Source organism: Hetaerina americana, unplaced genomic scaffold (assembly GCF_022747635.1).
Source record: "Hetaerina americana unplaced genomic scaffold, ioHetAmer1.1.p SCAF_17, whole genome shotgun sequence".
NCBI classification, from domain to species: Eukaryota; Metazoa; Arthropoda; class Insecta; order Odonata; family Calopterygidae; genus Hetaerina; species Hetaerina americana.
Window position 1 is genome coordinate 562982 of NW_027286730.1, and position 20626 is coordinate 583607.

At 37.4% G+C, this 20626-nt stretch overlaps 1 protein-coding gene across 2 annotated transcripts in view; it reads left to right on the forward strand.

Moving 5' to 3' along the window:
• The first annotated feature begins 6654 nt into the window (after positions 1-6654).
• LOC139687111 (lysosomal alpha-mannosidase-like) overlaps positions 6655-20626 on the forward strand; it is a 53417-nt gene continuing 39445 nt past the window's right edge. The window contains exons 1-3 of one of the 2 annotated variants that reach the window (XM_071584227.1): positions 6655-7057; positions 7581-7683; positions 16918-16999. In XM_071584227.1, the coding sequence (XP_071440328.1) occupies positions 6953-7057; positions 7581-7683; positions 16918-16999 (290 nt within the window). In that variant the 5' untranslated portion in view covers positions 6655-6952. The remainder of the gene's footprint in view (positions 7058-7580; positions 7684-16917; positions 17000-20626) is intronic. The other variant, XM_071584226.1, reaches the window with a different exon arrangement.

The following is a 20626-nucleotide window of genomic DNA, read 5'->3' on the forward strand; positions in this document are numbered from 1 at the left end:
AAGATTCATGACTTTTAATGTAGGTATATGTGATTTATAGAGAAAGTGATGAAGCATAGCTGCAGTTGTTAGTGACAGCAGTCTGCAAACCATGGTAGATTTTCATGGATATTTGGTCTAAGTAATCCCCTGCGCATAGGCACACCAAACAAAACTCTAAATGCAACAAAACTGCTCAAGAGAAGAAACCATTTCTTAACTCTGGTAACTTTTTCATTTTGTTCAACATGCCTAATGTCTTTTTCCCTCATCCTCACTTACCCAGGATTATCCTTTTTTATATACAGGGTTTTCCCCAAATAAATTGAATAAATCTGGGAAAAAATTTACAATAGATCAAAGTAAAAATTTTTGCAATTTTTCCAAGTAAAACTATTGTGCATGGCCTCACTGATGCCAGCACCACTGCCAACTATGGTGTGCTTCTGGGAGGTTGTCAATGGGAGCCTCATTCAGGCACCTCATCATTGCCTCTATTGACTTCATCCAGCATTCCAAAATGGTTGCCTTTCATTCTCCTTTTTATCCTCGGGAACAAAAAGGATTTGGGTGATACCAAATTTGGGCTGTAGATCACTTTCACGGTGGTCCAAGATATCAAGCATGATTGTCCTACGAACAGCCTTCTGAACTTCCAACAGCACTTTGGTGACCATCATAACACAGGCAAGTATAAATGTCAACGTTTTTACACTTATAAAATCGATTACTAGCTTAAAGCTAAGGTATGGGATACATATTTACTCTTTGATAAGGCAAAGTTTTCCAGCCACTAAGGGTAAGAGGTGTATTTTTGATGAAAGGCTTATATTTTTGTTGACACAGATTCATGACTTTTAATGTAGGTATATGTGATTTTTGGAGAAAGTTATGCAGCTAACTGAGGTTGTTAATGCCAGCAGTCTGTAAATCATGGTTGGTTTTCATGTATATATGGCTAAGTACTCCTGTAAACATAGACCCACCTAACTAAACACTAAATGCAATGAAACTGCACATTACAAGAAACCATTTGTTGGTTCTGTAAACTTTTTACTTTCTGTTCAACATACATAATGTCTTCTTCCCTCGCCCTCACTTACCCAACATTTTACACTGTAACACAAAGTAACACACCCACAGGAACTTTTCAAAATCAGTCTACTTTTGCCACTGCTTGTGGCAAATACTAATGCTTTACATTTCTTCATAATTTATAACAAACATGAAATAACATTATTAATGGGGTCATTGGAGTGTTTAGAAATTCATCAGGTGATCCCATTACCAATTAGTGATAAATTTTCAGTCCTTCAGTCAGAAAGCATCTTTAAAAAATGAGTGATAATCATTTCTTTCTTATTTTTCATTGCAGTAGGTACTTTCTTTATCATAATAAACTTTTCCATGCTTTCATCTCCCCTTCCTTTTCTTCTTATATTTCCAGATTGGTAGATTCTCCTTTATTATAACTCTTCAGTGAATTCTTTCTGTTTAGTCTCCCATTTTTTCTCTTCATTTCCCTTAATCCTGTCTTTATGATAGTTTCTATTTATCTTTTCCATCCATAATCATGCCTTTCACATGTAGCATAGTCATATATTTACTCTACTCTTTATTTTTCTTTACATTCTTCATCTAAACAATTATTTTTTTTGTCCATTAAATGTCCCGGAGGCGCTGCTACCATAGAACACTTTTCAATGAATTTGGAGCTTTGAAGTCTACAAATTAACTTTTAAAATTATAGAAAAGCATAAAATAATGCAGCGACTTAACCTAGTTGAGTGACTTAACCTAGTTGAGCGACTTAAACAAGTAATTCAAAGGAGAAAGTCAAGGGATTAACCAAACCCTTTCGAGCTGCACTAAGAGTACTTTGTTTGCTTTTTTAGAGTTACAAAGAGCATTGCACTCTATATATATCAGCAATTTGAGGCATACCTTGGATTTCAGCAGTATACTGTTTTGAATCCACAGATTCACTGTAGTATATGGAAATATTTTTATAGAAGATGAAGTATGTTCATCATCGACAATTATTTGGCTAATAGATTGAAATAATTTATTATAATTACAAGGCAAAATGCTAAACCAATAACGCTATCAGTTCATCACATTTATGTGGAATGACATTTGTATTTCATTGTTTTGCATGGTATATTTAAGAAATAGGGATTAAAATTGTGACAGGTATTACTCACATTGAGATTATTTATGGCTGAAGGCAGCTACCAGCAAGGTGTTGGGTAGGATTATCTTGTTAAGCCAGTTGTTGGCTTCAAAGATCTTTAGGAAATTGGCCAGATTTATTTGTCACTACTTCCTGGCACTCTGGGTGAAGTTCCCTGGGTGTCATCAAGAAGAAATGGCCAAACTTGAGAGGAGGTAATTAAAATTTTTTTTTGAAATAATTCAGAAATGAAAAGATTTATTAAGCTTATTTAATAGGTTCAGCTACATGTTCGGTTTCCAGGGGTGATTGATGCTATTTAATTTCACCCACAATGCAATTGTAACGCCTCTGCCAGAAGAAGTTAATTCCATTAACCTAAAGGATGAGCAAATGATAATTTTTTAATTTGTTTTTGGAAATTGTAATATGTGAGCTGAAATCAAAGTAACTGTGGATATTGTTCATTCTTTATGATTTGTGATTACAAAATGAAGATAATGAACATCATTGCATATGCTGGCTGAGTTCATGACCAATTTATTTGTAATTGGCCTGAAACCAAAAGGGAAATGATGGCAGCACATGAAGGAGGCAGCAAATTTTATATGTTAGGTGAAATCGAAGCATACTTAATGAGTTTTGTCTTGAGATTTTTGGGCTAATTAAATGTCTATTTAGCTACCAACCTTGCTTTACCAATCATTTCTCATTGCCTCTTAGGAGATTCAGAGTATGGATTAGAGCCATGGCTTTTAACCACAGTACCCCATGCACCAGAAGTATCCCTTGAACATGGTACAGTCTTGCCCATTGGCGCTCTAGAAGTGTAGTGGAAAGGACATTTGGGGTACTTAAAGCACATTGGGGGTGTCTAATGAGGGACAGAGGAGTTTTGCTCTACTCACCCAACATTGCCAGTGTTGCTTCGTGTTTGAGCTGCCATGCATAACGTGATGCTGGATTGGGTGATTAATATGAACTCTTTTTTAAGCACATACATTTCTCATTTAGAAAACATTTGATGGAAAATCTATTTTGTTTTACCATTCAGAATGGAACTTCCAATGCATCCGCTTCTAGACCATTCACATAAGGAAGGGCAAAGTATAGGACAACCATTGACTTTGGCTAGAAGAAATCAGAGGGAACCTTTTGAAAGAGATTTCACCTAATTCAAAACATGTTATATTTGAAAATAGTGTGTCAATAAAATGTATTCCTCATAATCATCTCCTGTAAAAACGAAAAGTTAGTACTTGTCTGAGAAATAGCGATTGTCAATGCCATTATTGATTTAGAACAAAAACTTCAAAATTACCTCATGATTTTTTGTGAGCATAAAGCAGAAGGATTTTGACCATGGTAGAGGCAATTTTTTTTGGTAAAGAAGTATTTCAGCCATCATTTTTTCCAACTGTTCGTGCCCGTCAAGGAGAGCTTTATTTTTAGCTGCTACTTGCTCAATTTTTTATCTTCGACAATACCTAATTCTTTTTAATAATGGCCATTACCATGAGTCAACGGTTTTTATTTTGAAAGGTTATAAACTTGTAACTTCATGAATAGATCTACTCCTAAACAAGGATAATAGTTTTTGATCAAGTAACCAGCAACATACTTGCATTATGGTAATATATTTCTCCCCCTGTACCATAGGGAATGAGTTTATTTCATCCACTCTCTCAAGGATCCCTTTCCATTGTTGAAGAATGACTAAAAAATAAGTTTCACCATGAAATTTTGTGCTGCCATGAATAGGTACCAAAGGCAAATTCTTTTCGTGTTTTTAGATGATTTCTCATCCTAATGAATAATAAATTGTGTGTGAATAGTAACACAATGGAGATATTATATTATGTATTTCCAATGATGACTTCACCATTTTTTATGAAAATATTATAATACATTTTGTATCACATTTTATTTACATTTATCTAGATGTAATTATGCAGCCAAGCCATATGTAAATGTAAAATATTTTAGTAACTGTTCCTAGAAAGTAACAATATTGCCTTTCCTTCAGCTTCAAAGAAAAGCTATCATGGTGAATGTATGCATGTTGAAAAGACTGAAAAACTCTCGCACTGAAACTATAATGACTTACATCTTGGCTTTGCTGAACTGGACCTACTGCAACAGAACAATAAAAGGTACTGTTAGAGAGAAGTTGGAGATTACCATAGTAACAAATACTACCTTACTCTGGTCCTCAAGTAATGTCAGTGAAAATCTGTGAGCCCAAAATTGTCTGTATGTGACGTGAAAGTGATATTATGAAGTAAAGTTTATGAAATAATAAAAAAATATTCTGTTGTTTTTAAATTACAGATGTGAGGCAAACTTTTACCGGAGGGTGGTTTCTCTTCTCGTAAGGATGGCATTTCTTCACCACCTAATAATCTACATAAGGCAAGCAGATAAGATAACTCGAAAATGGGATTGTTGGCACTTCAATTTGGTGACAGAGAGACTGAGGTAACCCATTTCATAATCTTCGAAAATAATTATTGCTGAAATTAACCTCTAGTGGTAGGATAATTTTCTTCTGCTGATCCAAGTCCATCACTACTTCTGAGTTCTGTTCCTGAAATAAATTATTTATTCAATAATATGTTGTGTTCAGGATCAACTGATTGCTGACTTCAATGTATACATTCCTGGGTGAAGATAGTGTTAAAACAGGCAATGAAAATGTGTGCCTTCAGTGATATTGATGATTTGCCCGTCTAGATTTGACATTGAAACAGAAGTATTCTCGAAAATATTAGGAATTTACTGAACTATTATAAAAACTATAGATTTCACCGTTGCAGTATTTGAAACCTGAAAATTTACGATCCTGTTCCTTTCTTCATTTTGCTTTATATTTTTGGCCCTTGCCTTTACAATATTGCAATGCTTTATCTTATTACTAAATACAAATAATTACATCACAAATCCGTTTGTAAGAATTAAGGGACTGCGCCCCAAATTTAATGAGTTAAACTGAAACTTTGTAGACAATAGGTTATACAACTATACATTTACTAATTACCTTACACCTCCATTCCACGGTTTTGTGGGTTGTATGCGTACTTGCTATGCCGGACAAATCTGCCCACTTCTTCTAAATATAAATTTTCCCCATTGGCCCTTCAAATACTCCAACTGCAAAGTTGCTGTTCTACCCATATATTTTCTTGCGTCAGCTGCCTGCTTCATGGTCACATTGCTGATTTTATTTTTCTCAAGAACAGGGCAAGAAATAAGTAATTGAAGCTCAGCAAAAAAATTTTATCAATCGTTCTTAGAAATGGAAAGTTACATCTAAAATAATAAGATGGCAAAACATTTTTTGCTTTTGCCAAGCAAAATGAAATTCCGCGCTTATTGTTAACCACCCATTTAATCAATGGGTAAAACGTTTTTCTTTTGTCTATGGACCATAACATGTGACGTCATTCTCTTGGTATTATCTTTTCTCTTGAGTTGAACGCCGATGTTATCCGCTGTAACGGAGTAACTTCCGATCCGTTATAAGACTAGCATCGGTGACTTACAAGTTACGGCCAAGAGAGACCGTAAGGACTCACATTTGCCCACGGAGTTTCTTTGCCGGCGGTGTGATACGGCCGAAAATGAGATTCGCCGCTCAGAGCGATTACGACCCGAGTTTCGAGGAGTTATGCCATGCTAACGGGCCGGGGTCAGTTACCCTGATTGGCTATAGTTTCAATATGGCGGCTGTCTGTTTTCACGTTAGTCGTCAGCTGACTTATTAAAAGCCTCACAATTGAGGGCAGAAGGGAGCTAAACGCAATTGTTTGGCATCAAATGTGACTAGAACTGTTAACTAAAAATAGGTGAAGACATTGGAAATTTTGGTTCTTCAAAAATATTATGTAAGAACTACGTCGTACTAGTTGGTCTATTTTATCAATATGATTTAATTAATAATTTTGTATAGTCGATGCCTATTATTTTATGCAGTACACATTTATTTAATTTTAATCCTGAATGTTAAAATTTTTTATTGCAAATACTTTCGCTCGCACTCTTACTTTGAGCAAAATTGTTGAAATAGTCTTCGTTGATATATGAATTTATCTTTTTGATAAGTCGAATTTAATCACAGGGTTCTTCAGAAAATTACTTTCTTCCTCTAAGCTTGCCGTATAAAGCCCAATTATTTTAATATTCGGCTGGAAAATATGTAATTTTTTCACCGACGAAACAACTGGTATCGCGACTTTGAAAACCTGGATATCGCTTTTAATTACAGGTTGAGACGTCCATATTTCTCTTGCAGCGAGATTAGTAAGAGAGAAAAACACCAAATTGGCTTAGATATTTTTTTCACTTCCATAACAACACATATCTCAGCGATTTCGACCTTTGAAAACCTGGGAATGGCGGGTTGATGCATCCATATTTCCCTCGCAGAGAGAGGAGGGGGCGGGAGGGAAACTCAAGGATATTTTCTAGTTTCGATTCCCGTTGGTAGGTGACCGGTTCTTGTCTTGGATTTAACAGATACTACGAAGTTCCTTATCGTGCCTTGACATTGAAGGTCAGCCTTTGACTTCTGGGATTGGCTGATTCTGGATGACGGTAGGGTAATTGGAGAGATACTGTTGGAGGAATAAATGAGCAAAGGTTGTTCAGATATTTCCGTTATGACTACGATTGCCGGTGTTTGCGATACGAATTGACGGCTTTCTCTCTTACTGTGCGGTCGATCCTTCCATGGTGCTAGTGGAGTAGGATTTTTCTGAGATCATCGTTCTTGAGGGACATCATCAGTGTCGCAGCGGAAAAATGTTTGAACGAAGTCCCTGGTTTTACATATTATTCATTAGCCTGGGGAATGTTATTGCATTCCCTGCTGGGTCACACAAATCTCAAAGTGTTTGTGGCTACGAGGTGAGTAGCTAATTCAATTACTTACGTTATAATTATCTAATTCATGCATATAAGGGGTGTTACATAAGTGCTTGAGATGTTTCACTTAAATTTTAGGTCATTCAATCTTTTTATGAAGGGATTTTCCAATATTTTACTGTTTAAAAATTGGTTATAACATGTTTCAAGTTTCTTGCGGCACTCGGCTGTCTTTTATATTTTTAAAGATTTGTGTCATCCAAATTAGTTTTACGACGGTTAGGATTCTCCCATTATCAAAACAACTGCGGAAAAGAGCTAAGGGTAACTGCGGAAACCGAAGGATTTTCTGTTTATTCGACAGCTTCAAGGATTTAATCCATTTAATTGAAATTTGATTTCATTATCAAGCTCCCAGAATTAAATATAGTTCAGAAGTCATCCTCTGCAACCCTCAGTTTATTGTTATCATAGAGTCGGGAATTTAACATTTCTCTCTTTGATGAACAGTTGTGAGTTTATACTTCATGTTGAAAATGGATCCCTTAACTTTTTATTTTATTAGTCATGCCCGAAAGGAGTGCCTGGAATGCTAAATGTGCATCTTATTGCACATACACATGATGATGTTGGATGGCTGAAGACTGTGGACCAGTATTATTTTGGTTGTAAGTTTTAAAGCTTCTATCTCAGCTTTAAATAATTTTAATGTTGGGAATTCAGTTAACAGTTCCTTTGTTCTCCTGAACATTTGTGATGCAAATGTTATTCACAGCTTCTCCTATAGGCGGATTTAATAACCGTTGACTCTACCTCCAGTTAATCTCCTGCAACACTTTTGTACTTAGTTATAGTATAAATACTGAAAAGGATTTTTTTATAATGGGGAAAAATGTTTAAAAGCATGTACCACTACAATTAATCAAATTATAAATAAATGGTAAAGTGTCATAGATTTGAATTTTTTGAAGTATCCATAATACAGTTCATGCCCTTCTCACACTTCAAATGGTAATAGGGCATGTCGGCATTTAAATGGGACCACAAATATGTGTTTTTTTAAGCCTCAAGTTGTTTTCAGTCATTCTAGATTGTTAGCTTATTCCACAACTTGATTTTTTTGCATTTCTTACTTTGTAAATGTAAGTTTGTATATAGTCTCTGTTTCATAATAATAATCATTAAAAGCCATAGTTTTTAGAAAATAATTGGAAAATTCACTACTCACTCAAAGTGTCCTCAACAAAGCATCTCATGTAGGGATCGAGATACCACTGAAAAATATTCTACGCTGCCGGGATTTGCACCCAGGCCCTCTGGGTGTAAAGCCAGTATATAAGCCACCGCACCCCCTCGATCCTCTTGAAGTACCTATGCATTCAGTATATTCTATCAGTCATAGGCAGAGTTTGTGCGATATTAAGAGGTAAACCAACTAGTTTTCATGAAGAGTTTTGGATTCCACACTGGGCAGCATTGAAAAACATTAATATTTTACTTCATTAGCATTCAAGAAAAATAAGATGAATGTAACCAGTAATTCAATTTCAATTAACCATTCAGCTGAAGCAGCTAGATCGTATTTTTTGTTAGTGAAAGAAATGTGACAGACAATGTTCCTCTCTTCCACAGGTTAAGGCAAAGCAGGTAGAAGACCTGTTAATAATTCTCAGGGTACCTTTTCTTTTCTTGCATTCCAAGGGACACTCTTAATTGTAATATAGGCCTCTAGAGTGTTCATGGTATTATTAGGCAGGGATTATAAGTATAGTAGTGCTTAAGACTTAAAAGAGAATGTTAGTGAGCAATAATTGTTCCTGTGGTAGTAGCTTTAGGGGAGGTGACTTACGACTGAGATCAGTTACATACATAATTAAGGATGGATGGGGAAGGAGGAATTTTGGAGAGAGACCTGATGTTGGCATTACCCTACTCATAATGAAAGGCTCCAAGAGGTCCATAGCTTAATGCCCCACCCATCGGATGGCTTATTTACTTAAAATGCTCTCCATAAAGCACCTCAAGTGGGGATCAGGATATCACTGAAAAAGATCTGCCATCTCCAGAATTCAAATCTGGACCCTCTGGGTGGAAAGCCTGTATATTAGCCACCACACCATCTCATTCCCAACTGTTCTCATTCTATCCATTACTGTGACTGGTGGATATCTGCTGCTACTTGTTAAAACGTCTCCAGTGTTTTCAGTTGAAGTTTCTTAATGTAGATGGAAAAGGTTGTGTAGATTTGATTTTGTAGCTCTATCCTTCGATCCATTCTTCATTAAACTCAAGTTGGTGAAAGTTGTAAAAACTCTTGTTGCATATCTAGTTGTAATTAATGCTTTACCATCCCCAAAAACAAATAAAAACTGATTTAATTTAGTGTGACTCTGTCATTCCCAGACAACCCCTGCCCAACCTTAAAAAAATACAGGAGAAAGACTTAGATATAACAAAATCCAGTCTTTTTTGATTTGGTCTGCTGTGAAAGTACATGCCTTTATTTGTAAGAAAACAAGTACTTATTTTAAATCTTAAAATTTCAGGCAACACTTTTATTAGTGTAGTTATGAATTTAAATATAAAGCTATTGTGTATTGAATGGTTATAATTTAACATAGGCTTATTTGAGCTTATCAAATTTTATGCAAAACTGTTTGGGAATATTATTGTTTATCATTATAGATACGTATTTTGCTCTGATCAAATGCAGGTTTATATAGCACTTCAGCCTAACCTTAAAACATTTTGTTTCAAATGAAATATAATAATGAATTGAAATTGAACTTTTCTACTTAAAAGCTGTTAAATTTTAACGTCACTTGTTCCTTGATGCGGTGGAATGCATGCATATATGTTGTAAACTATATGTGTAGCATAATCTCATGTTGCTCCTTAAGGGTTGCTATGCATAGTATTTCTTTTACTACGAAGATGACATAGACTGAATCTTATTGCTGTTGAGAGTTGAATGAGTATAGATAAGGAGATTGAGAGTAATGGAGTGTACATTTATTTCCATTCAGGAGAACTATACTGCTATTAATTGTGATGTTAATGTCACCTCTTGCAAGGAAAAAATGCTTACATTATCCTAACTACCTCATCTGTTCTGCATCTACATACATGTAATACCCCGGAAGTCACCACCGGATCATGTGGTGGGTGGCTTTTATGGGTGGGTACCACCCATAAAAGAGAAGAAAACCACATGCAAAACCAACATGCTCATGCAAACATATACGCTCAGAGGTGTATACATTCATGTGAAAACCTTTTTAAGTTACATGCATGCAAATATATATACTGTCAACTAACATACACTTGCACCTTCAGATGTAGAAAATATCTATCTAACAACATGCAAATTAGAATTGAAACTGTATTACTTAGGGAAGACCCTGATACTCCTTACTTCTCTCAAGAATATAACATTACTTTGTCAGAGTTGCATCTTTGTCCACATAATTATTTACAATGCTGATCTTTGTGTGAACGTTTGAGTGAGATATTTAGCCCATAATCTTTTTTAGTTTACAACTTTCAATTCATAAATATTTGGCTTGCCTGTCCTGAAAAGGAATTGTGCCATAATAAACCAAGTATTTATTTTAGTTCATAAAACTTTAGTTAAACTAAGCTTAAGCTAAAGTTTTCAGATTTAAGTGATTAACCATTGGAGTTAAGTAAGCTGATCTTGTTGCCATGTGTACTGCATTCTTGAGTTGAATAACATCACACTCGAAGATAAATTGCATAAGCTGAGCAAAAAATACGTAATCAAGAGGTTAATTGTTTTCCCCTGCCTCAACTGAATAAACAGATAAGAATATATATCCAAGTAGATAAATTGTTTCAGATAAATAAAAAGATAAACTCGTAAATTACCCGTCACTCGTATCTGAGAAAATTTGTGCAGATATAATCGGAAAGTAAAGTCTAAAAATGTCAAACTGTATAATCAGTCTGCAAGACCTGTGACAGGACACTTTTTCGCATGAACAAATATTCATTAAGTTGATGGATATACGGTATTGAATTCGTTCGACCTGACCGGTGTTAATTCGCCGTGTATATAATAAACCATTGCGATAGGCGCCAAAATCTAAGATGGCTCTATCGATGCAACAATTTCAGAGTGTAAAAATCATTCGCCTTGACTGGGATACGGTCCCAGATCCCTCAATATCCGGTCGAATGCTTTCGACCAGATATTGAGGGATCTGGGTTCGTATCCCAGTCAAGGCGAATGATTTTTACACTCTGAAATTGTTGCATTGAAATGCACATTAGCGGATGACTCCGTTAAAAGTTACTGTTGCGGCATCTCCCGCAGTTTCTTTGGAATATGGCTCTATCGATTTGAAGCCAAAAAAGCTCCCGCAGAACTTAAGGAACCAAGTTTAAGCGTGTTCCAAAGCACCGAATTCAACTGTTTCAGCTAATGTATGCAGTATAAGCTTTTGACAGCCATTGATGTTTTCCTTATAATGTTTTACGTTATTGGGTCAGCATCTCGTGTCAATATTTAAAAGCTGATGAAAGGGGCATTTTTATTTTTAATGAGTGCAAAAGATACCAAAGCTTATGATTTATGAGAATCATTGTAAAAAGCTCGAGTGTTCGAAGGCTTGGAAAAGCGTGATCATCCTTGATCGTTTGCGTAAGTTCATTTCGCTTCTTTAGTTAGGTTGATTATATATTTTGCATGTGGCTACGAGGCATTTTCAGTTGTGGCGGAATCAATACTCTGCGTTGAATAGTTAAGAGTCCTTGCGTGCTTCTTGTGTACCAGAAAAAGTACAACCTTCGAATGCATAGGTGTCGTGACGGTTGCATAAACTGGATGGCGTTGGGACAGCGCTTACCTTTTAAACACGTAACCAACCATGGACAGAAATTACACCATCCTAACGTTACATTATACAAATTGGCGAGAACTGTTTGGTTTCTTTCCTTTCCTTTCTGCTGAGTGCGGGTTTTAGGATTTTCTCTCAAAGTTCCGTGTTCTTCAAATACGTTGGTATGCGGATTGCAGGAACGCAGGATGCTACACTCATGCCGATATTTTTGCAACCTGGGCCAGTTTCTCCTTCGAATTCTTCGTCGTACTGTGGTGATTTTGGTACACCACATGACTTTATGTCTATAAATTAATCTCACGTGTCGAAGAAGATTGAAAATGGTGTATGGTGTACTACATTGCAGTGCAATCCTCTCAAATGTTGAGTTAGCGTAAAAGCATGTAATGTCAAGTATTTGAATCAATAAACTATTGTTATAAGCTCTACATCTTAATCTCTTCCATGATTGAAATTCATTCACAGAAATTTTATTGCAATTCCAGTTTTGAGAGGGCAGCTACATTTTCATAATGTGTGGGCAAAGGTTAAAATGCTATGTTAATGAATTGAAAGAAGATACTTTGCTTTTCCACGTTGAAAATTCGAAAAATATTCTATGTGGAAAAGCAAAGTGTCTTCTTTCATCCCTCGACTTTAATGTTTGACTTAACTCTTAACTTCTTATTTCTTGAGAACCCCCTTAAATTTATTGCATTGTTTGGCTGTCCACTCATACCTATCATGCTGATTTTATGATACATTCAGCAGTGGTTGCTGGTTGACTGGCTAGTCAAAGCTATATCATTGGCAAGCATTGCAGAGTTGATGAGTTATTCATATTTATTGTTTCAAAACTACCTCCAGTCTTTCTCATTCTAAACCATTTTCTCTATTTATACACTGAAAATCAGGGGTGTCCACCCAGTTTTTCCCCCTCCCTTTCTAAATATCCTAGATTCACAGTGTATGTCTGTATTCTGCTATATGTTCATTAATTGGCACCAGTTTACTCTGTCAAAATATATTTCTTTTCATCAGTTACCTCAATACTGCAATGGTATTGCATACATGTATGCCCATACTCTTCGTTAATCGTCTATATTACCTTCAAGTATTCATTTGTCATCCTTTATATGGTAATTGATGGTCCCAAGTACAAAATTAATGAATAGGAAAGGTAATTGAAAATTGATTAGGGAACAATGGACTATGGATGGAAGAATATTAATGCGGAACAATGAGAATTTCAAGAAATAAAAAAAACTAAGATAAACATTACAGCTGTGGGAATTAGCCTAGAAAAATTCACCAACTTAGCAAATGTTTCATCAGTATCTAGGCAAAGTAGTAAGCCATCAAAAGAAGAATTGTGTTCGGTTATGAAGGTTTCAGAAAGAGTCGGGAGTTAATGATGGGCTCTTTAAGTACATAGAAAAATATAGGAGGGTTTTTAGATGTGAGTGCGAAGAAAAATGAAAATATACGAGGTCTGCTCAATAAGTATCGCGAATTTTGAATTTCCGCGGGTTACGTATTATTGATTTTTGATATTTTTGTGGTGTTATGTATGGTACTTATGTCTCTCCCTTACACCAAAACGTTTGGATATTTTGCATGTTCCGTTAATTTTTGTCAGTTTTTTTGCTGGGACGTGTTTTGGCTTGTCTTCGATTTTCCCCATTCCAATAAATGGAACAAAGAACCTGTATCAAATTTTGTGTGAAAAACAAAATTAAATATGCAGATGCATTCCGAATGTTGACTGTGGCATATGAAGAAGCTACATTGGACCAAAGCAATGTTTATTAGTGGTGCAAAATATTCTCAGAGGGCCGAGAAGATGTGAACAACGAAGAGCGTGGACGCCCAAGCACGTCCACAACAGACGAAAACATTGATGAAATAAAGAAAGTAGTATTGGCCAATCATCGAATCATTATTAGAGAAGTTGCCTTAGGACCTAAAAATATCGACTGGCTCGTGCCATTCGATTTTTACCAATGATTTGGGCATGACACGGGTCGCCTCGAAGTCGTACCAAAATTGCTCAATATCGACCAAAAACAGCAAAGCATTAACATTGCTAGTGACTTCGTCCGCGGCGACCCAAATTTACTCCAGAGGCTCACAACTGTTGACGAATCGTGGGTTTATGGTTATGACGTGGAAACTAAAGCTCAATCATCCCAATGGAAGCTGCAGCACGAGCCAAGACCGAAAAAAGCACGCCAAGTTCGGTCGAATGTGAAAGTTTCCCTTACAGTTTTCTTCGATTGCAGGGGCGTGGTGCATCACGAGTTCTTGCCACAGGGTAGAACGGTAAATAAGGAATGTTACCTGCAAGTTATATCCCATTTTGCGTGAAGAAATCCGCCACAAACTCCCGGATTTGTGGAAGAGCAAAAATTGGCTTTTGCACCATGACAACGCCCCTGCTCACGCATCGTTGCTTGTGCGCGAATGTTTGGCCAAAAATAACACACTAATGATCCCGCAGCCACCGTATTCCCCAGATTTGACCGCAATGACTTTTTCTTGTTCCCGTAACTTAAGAGGCCCATGAAAGGACGACGATACGCTACGATTGACGAGATAAACACTGCATCGAAGGAGGAGATGAACAACATCACAAAAAATGATTATTTGAAGTGCTCCGAGCATCGGAAAAAAACTTGGCACAAGTGTATAATATCCAAAGTGGATTACTTGGAAGGGAACAAAATAGATATTCATGAATAAATAAATATTTTTTGAAAAAACACATAAGTCGCGATACTTTTTGAACAGACCTCATATGGTTGGAAAGGAAATTAAGTTCTAGGCATGGTATAGAGGCTGTAAGGAGGAATAAGAAATACTACTCTTGAGAGAAATTCGAAGTTGGTTGGACAAATGGGTGATGGAGATACTGAGAAGTATTGGAGTAGTGAAGGTGTTAATAGAGTGGAGAATGCTCTGAAGTCATGGTAGGAGGAGGAAAAGAAGAGGCATTTTGGAATGCATCAATGGAGGGAGAATGCATGTAGAGCTATATAATGAGTTATTGTAATATATAGCATGGGGTTCAAGGGTATTTCCTGTGCAGTTAATTAGGGCAAAGAAGTAAATTAGTGTGTAGTACCATAATCAAGCACAAAACTATCCTAACTTGATAGACTGTTGATGTACTTTCTGGGTGTCCTTTAACCTTCCTGTGTAAGTGCCCCCATTTAGTCACGCTTTGCAAATCATTGAACTGCTCCATCAACCATGTTTCTCCCTACCAATTATTTTCTTGCCCAGTTTATTATTTAGTTTCTGTACTTTTATATGTTTGAATTCTATGTCGTATTCTTCCATTTCATACTGTGTTTAGTCTTGCTAATTATCTCATTAAGAATCCATAGCTTCCTTATCCCCTTCCTATGTTTTGTTTCCATCTTTCAGACATCCTTTTTTGGAGAATTTCTTACCTTTTCTCCATTCCATCCATCCCCTCTTTGCTGCTAATAATATTATCAACTGCCTTCTAATATTTTTTCATTTTTGTCTCAGTTCAAGCAGTCACAAATATTGCTATAATTGTGGCTATTTCTTCAACTCATACCAGAAAAATCTAAAGTATCCATACCTTTATTTTCCATTTTTCTCTTGATGTTTTGTAAAATCCTTGTCCTACAAATTGTGTTAAATTCCAGGTTTTTATTCTTAAGTTTTAGTCCTCTCTCTTCTCTGATATGTAGATGATATCTTTGTTATATGGACAGGCACTGATAGACAGTTAGATAAGTTTATGAACAAACTGAATTCCCAATACGAAAGTATCAATTTCACTTGTGAGAAAGAACAGAATAATCAATTAAATTTTTTAGATATCACAGTGTCGAGAAAGGGACGGGACTATGAATTTGCAATTTTTCGGAAAAGTACCACCACATACCACATCATCCCCTCCAACTCCTGCCATCACATATCGCATAAGCTTTCCACTTTTCATTTCCTTTTAAACAGACTGTTGGCCATCCCCCTTTCCAAAAGTAATTTTGTTAAAGAACTCAAAACGATTAAAGGTTTAGCAATGAAAAATGGTTACAAAGAAAATTTAATTTACAAAATACTAAAAAGAAAATGTTCCTCCAAAGCATACAATCTTTTGTTCAAACCAATTAATGCGGAGGAAATAGGTTACAAATGGTGCAAACTCCCATATTATGGATTAATTTCACAGAAGTTAGCCAACCTTTTTCCTAGGGAGAAATTTCGAGTAGCTTTTTATTATACAAATAACTTAAAATCATTCTTGAATACCACTAAAGACAAAATATGTACACAAAATAAAAGTGTTGTGTATAAGTTAACTTGTGGGGACTGTGGTGCTATATTATATATAGGTCAAACGGGGAGGTCATTAAAAACACAGGCGGAGGAACATAAACGCTGTTTTAGAACTTGTGACCTCAAGCAATCACACTTCGCTAAACATCTATGGGAAGAAAACCATGGGAGTGATTTTAACCCGGAACTGTTACACAAGAGTGAAAAAGGAATGAGGATGGACAAGTGGGAAGAGCTTGAATTCAGAAAGAATTTAAAAACGGGTCATTTGGTTAATGATTTATTGTTTGAATTACTCTCCCCAATCCTGAATTGGGGAGAGTAATTGGGTAATCCATGGGTAAAGATTATTTCCTTTTTCTTGAAAAAGGAAATAATCTTTACCCATGAAATATTGATAAAGTGTCTAATTTTTATTTGGTAATATGGAACATCTTACTTTCCCTTAAATCATATACCAGGAAGTAAGATAAATTTGACTTTTATAGATTTCTTGCTGCCATGATGGAAGCGCATAACAAAATGATTTCACTATGCATTCACCAATTACTACTACTGTAAAACACTGGATATTTTCAGTTTCCTTGTGTCAATGAAATTTGATATTTTGGACTTCCTGATGTAATAAATTATTTGACCCATCAGGGAGAAATCGTTTCTCATGATAAGCATATTATGTTCTCCATAATTGGTGAAATATTACCTATTTCCCCTCAATTCAAAGTCTTGTTAAATCTTTTTCAGCTCATACAGATACACAGAATGCTGGTGTGCAGTATATTTTGGATTCTGTTATCCAAGCCTTGCTTCATGATCCAAATAAAAAGTAAGTGTTAGTTTCATAGCTTGTAGCTAATATATAGCTTATTACGTTTTATCATAATTAAACTAGTTTGGGATGGTGCAGTGGCTAGCATACTGGCTTTCCACCCAGTGAGCCTGGGTTCGAATCCTGGAGACAGCAGATCTTTTTCAGTGGTATCCCAATCCTTCCCCTCCCCGGACTACAACCTTGACGTGGTGGAAGGGCTTGTGCGTTCCGATGACCCTTAGAGCTGTGCTGGCGGGAGTAATAATTATTGCTCCTGGTAGGGTCACCCATGCCAGATAGGTCGAAGGTTAGGAGCCAGACGAAAGGTAGTCCACGCAGCGTCTGTTCCTCAGTGAGGCGGCTGCAATGGCGTCTGACCCCAGTGGGGCGGCCAGTAAGTGATGGTGTCACGTTAAAAACACTATTGAGGAAGGCAACGGGAAACCACCTCAATTATCATTCCCTAGAAAAATATGATGGACAATAGAGATAATTTGAGTCCTGGCAACCACGGGGCTCGGCCCAATCGGCCGTGTGTCGTGCCCGGCAGCGGGGGAGGCAAGGCTTCCGCGGTCATCATCCCACGAAACCCTTGCAAGGGAAAACCAGCAGCAGCAGGACAGAAGACGCAGGAGAAGAAGACAAAATTAGTTAGAATAGGAACGTGGAATGTTAGGACAATGATGAGGACAGGGAAATTGGAGAATGTTAAGCGAGAGATGGAAAGGGGAAATATAGATATTTTAGGTCTATGCGAGGTGAGATGGAAAGATAGCGGGGATTACTGGAGTGATAAGTATAGAATAATATACAGCGGTGGGGACGAGAGCCAACGAGGGGTTGCCATAGTATTAAATGAAGAGGTAGGAAGAAGCGTAGTCAACATAGAGCAGGTAACGGATAGAATACTACTAGTGGAGATAAAAGCAGAACCGACGAACTTAGTTATTATTCAGGTATACATGCCACCGAGCAACCATAAGGAAGAAGAGGTCGATAAGATATACGATCAGTTAGAGGACATGATCGCGTGTGTTCCTGCAGGGAAACATTTGATAGTGATGGGGGATTGGAATGCGACGGTAGGCGAAGGAAGAGATCGTGATGAGGTGGGCGACTACGGTTTAGGCACGAGGAATGACCGCGGGGAGAAAGCAGTTGAGTTCTGCAGGAGACAGGGGTTAGTCATCACCAACACTTGGTTTAGACACCACAAAAGACGCAGGTATACATGGAAAATGCCAGGTGACTCAGGAAGATATCAGCTAGATTATATCCTGGTTAGACACAGGTTTAGGAATAGTGTGATAAATTCCCACAGCTTTCCGGGAGCGGATGCGGACTCAGACCACAATTTAGTTGTTATGAAATGTAGCGTACGTTTCAAAAAGATAAGGCAGGGGCGGCGAGTTAGAAAATGGAATGTAGAAGCATTAAATGGGTTGAAAAGGAAGGAATACAAACAGGCGGTAGAGAAAATCATGGAGGATGGTAAAGGGCTTATTACTATCGAAGAAAAATGGGAAATGATCAAAAAAGGGTTGTCTAAAGCCGCAAAAGACACTATTGGAACCGTTAACGCTAAAAGGACTAGGAAACCATGGATCACGGATGAGATGATTACAAAGATGGATGAGCGGCGAAAATGGAAGAATATAAATACAGAATTAGGCAAAATGAAGTACAAAGAATTGAACAATAAATTGAGGCGGGCAACAAATAAGGCAAAAGACGCATGGTGGAAGACGCAGTGCGAGGATATGGAAAGTCTCCAGAGGAAGGGTGAAATCGGTGCGCTGTACAGCAAAGTTAAATCGTTATCGGGAAGTAAGAAAGGAAGAGCTATGCTAATAGTTAGAGATAAGGCGGGTAAGGTAATAGTTGACACAGGAAAGATCCAAGAGAGATGGAAGGAGTATATAGAAGAGCTGTATAGTAAAGAACTCAGACCAACACAGTTAGACATTGAAAAAGAAAATGACGTAGAGGAAGACAGCTTAGGTCCAGGCATACTAGACAATGAGATAGAAAGGGCATTAAGGGAGATGAAACTAAATAAGGCCGTGGGGGTAGATAACATTCCCGTAGAACTTTTAAAATGCTTAGGAAAATGTGGGAGGAAGAGGCTATATGGGCTGATCCGTAGCATTTATGAGGAGGGAATCTGGCCGGAAGACTTTGTGAGAGCAGTTTTAGTTCCGATTCCGAAAAAGGTAAAGGCCACGTCATGTGAGGACTATAGGACAATTAGTTTGATATCCCACGCAGCTAAAGTTGTTCTCAGGATCATAAACAAAAGGATAGAGAATAGGGCCAATGATTACTTAGGGGATGACCAGTTTGGGTTTAGGAAGGGGAGAGGTACGCGTGATGCCATTGCAGTAATGAGATTATTAATCGAGAGGAATATAGAATACAACCAGGATGTATTTGCCTGCTTCGTAGATTTCGAAAAAGCGTTTGATAGAGTGAATTGGGAAAAAATAATGAGTATATTGCAGAAAATAGGAATAGATTGGAGGGAAAGGAGGCTAATCCGCAACCTGTACATGTCTCAGACTGCTCAGGTGCGGGTGGGAAACGGGGAGTCAGGATGGGCAGTGTTAGGAAGGGGTGTAAGGCAGGGTTGCCCATTATCACCGTTGCTGTTCAACCTGTATGCAGAGGAAATGATCAAAGAGGCATGGGAAGAACTAGAGGTAGGAATGAAAGTGGGCGGGGAATTCGTAAAATCAGTTAGGTTTGCTGATGACCAAGCTTTAGTTTGTCAGTCAGCCAAGGGGCTGCAAGCATTGCTGAGTGAATTGGAAATTCAGTGCGACAGGTATGGGATGAGAATCAACATTAATAAAACAAAGGTTATGCGATTTTCTAGAAAGAAAAAGGGCAAGCTTAACATTAAAATAGGAGGGCAAAAACTAGAGCAGGTAGAACAGTTTACGTATCTCGGTAGTGTTTTGGACCAACACGGTCAAAGTAGTAGGGACGTAAGGAGAAGAATTGCGCTAGGCAAAGAGGCTTTCACGAGGAGGAGGGAGTTGATGACGGGGACTTTGAGTAAGGATGTTAAGAAAAGACTCGTAAAAACTTTGATATGGAGCGTAGCTATGTACGGCGCGGAAACGTGGTCATTGAAGCAGGAGGATAGACGTAGACTGGAGGCTTTTGAAATGTGGGTGTGGAGAAGAATGGAGAAGGTGAAATGGACAGAGAAGAAAACAAATGAGGAAGTACTTGGTATGGTGGGCGAAGAGAGGGGTTTGTTGGGAGCAATCCTATGGAGGCAGGAAAAGTGGATGAAGGGGGTTTTGACCGGCAGTGGGATGTTGAAGACTGTGATAGAGGGTAGAATGTTGGGCAAAAGAGGAAAGGGAAGGAACAGGATAGGGATGTTGGACGGGATGAAGGGCGGAAGAAAGTACTCAGAGATGAAGAGGGACCTGGTGTAGAGTAGAATTTAGGGTTGTGTTTTGTTAGTAGTCACAAAATATTTGTTTGGTAGTTGTGTCCATCGAAAAACCTACCTTAACCGGTAGATTACCTTAAAAACCCAATCCTTCCTTAAGGTGCTTTAGAGGAGAGCACTCTTAAGTGAGTATAGCATCTGTTGGATGGGATTTTAAATTATGAACCCTTTGGCAC